This window comes from Mus caroli, chromosome 18 (genome assembly GCF_900094665.2).
Source record: "Mus caroli chromosome 18, CAROLI_EIJ_v1.1, whole genome shotgun sequence".
In the NCBI taxonomy this organism is placed as follows: domain Eukaryota; kingdom Metazoa; phylum Chordata; class Mammalia; order Rodentia; family Muridae; genus Mus; species Mus caroli.
Window position 1 is genome coordinate 55,341,153 of NC_034587.1, and position 1,765 is coordinate 55,342,917.

General features: G+C 37.6%; 1 protein-coding gene across 1 annotated transcript in view; it reads left to right on the plus strand.

Moving 5' to 3' along the window:
* Slc27a6 (solute carrier family 27 member 6) overlaps window positions 1-1,765 on the plus strand; it is a 59,908-nt gene that overhangs the window by 24,635 nt on the left and 33,508 nt on the right. Inside the window, exon 3 of the mRNA XM_021150779.2 lies at window positions 618-776. Coding sequence (XP_021006438.1) covers window positions 618-776 — 159 coding nt within the window. The remainder of the gene's footprint in view (window positions 1-617; window positions 777-1,765) is intronic.

Below are 1,765 nucleotides of genomic sequence, written 5' to 3' on the forward strand. Positions count from 1 at the left end.
GGGGCGCTATGGGGGACTTTTGGGATAGCAGTGGAAACGTAATTGAGGAAAATATGTAATAAAAATATTAAAAAAATAAATAAATAAATAAAAGTTTAAAAAAAAAATAACAACACCACTTAAAAGAATGAGAAATAGTTTATTCTGAACACAATATGAGAGACCATGAAACTACATAACAGATTCAAGCTACTCTGGAAGCCATATTCTGCCATTGAAGCTATAGAACAAAGGAACTTATAAGTCAATTCATTTAGAAAATACAGTGGTGACATTAGACAGAACTACAGCAAAGTGGAGAAATTTTTTCAGTATGCTTCAAAATATTATTTTAAAGCATTCTTAGCTGTAGGTTGATGAAGACTAGAAGCCTGCTAAGCTTAACAATATGTCCCGAAAGGTTTACCCAATGATCATGAGAAAATTAGCTCCTATATGAAGGCACACATAGCCATTTTCTAAAGCTAACCAAGATATTTTTTTCTTCTCCACCTCCATTCCATCTTTCCATAATAATGATAATTTAGTTTGCTGAGGTCAATTTGTGTACATTTTAACCTGGATAGCCGTACCTCAGAGAATGTGTGTGGGCTAATGATTCTTTCCTTCTCTCCCAGGTCTACCCAAAGCAGCTGTGATTAGCCAGTTGCAAGTGTTGAAGGGATCTGTTGGGCTATGGGCGTTTGGCTGCACAGCTGATGACATCATTTATATAACCCTCCCTCTGTACCACAGCTCAGGGTCTCTCCTTGGAATTGGTGGATGTGTTGAGTTGGGTAAGAACTTTTTTCGATACATCATCATGTTCAATCAGAGATTATGTTCATTATAACTTGAAAGTATTCATAGACTTTGAAGGGACTGTATGCATATTGTACAATTACAATGTACTATGTGTGGAAAGGACACATTTTCATAACAGCATATTCTTAAACTATAAAGAACAATATCCTGGGCATTTGCCCTTGTGGTATAGACTCCCTTTCCTTGTGGTTACTCATTCTCCTGTAGACTGATCCCCTGACAGCCAGTCACAGTGAGGACATATGTCCGCTGCATAATAGCTTAGAGCAATCCCTGAGACCACAACAATTACCTCAGCAGCATTCTGCTGAGAAAAACAAGTCAAAGCTCAGACAAGAGTCTACATATGAACAGTGAGAAAACAGACTGCGTCTCTACCAGGCAAGAACAAGGTTCTATTACATAGATGAGTTGTAAGGCCAGTTTCTTTTCTCCCCACAGTGTGTCCCAAACACCCAGGAAGCCTTATGAGAGAGTTGATGATCCAATAGATTCCATTTGCAGACATTCAAGATGATGTTTCATCTGCCATCTCTCAAAGAATATAGTTCACTAATGACTGCTCGTGTGTGCCTGATCTGTGATTGCAAGTCAGTCAGACTGTGATCAACATTCACATGAAATAAGTATCAGTTGTTCAAAGTATATGTAAGAATATGTAATCCCAGCACTTGGGAGGCAGAGGCAGGCAGATTTCTGAGGTCGAGGCCAGCCTGGTCTACAAAGTGAGTTCCAGGACAGCCAGGGCTACACAGAGAAGCCCTGCCTTGGAAAGAAAAAAACAAACAAACAAGCAAACAAAAAAAGAGTATGTATAAAGACATAAATTGCTGTCAAAATTGGGTTGTTAGAAGTAAGTGTAGGACCATAGTTACTTCTCCACATACACAGCAAGATGATTATTCTCATGTATATATATATATATATATATATATATATATATATATATATATATATATAT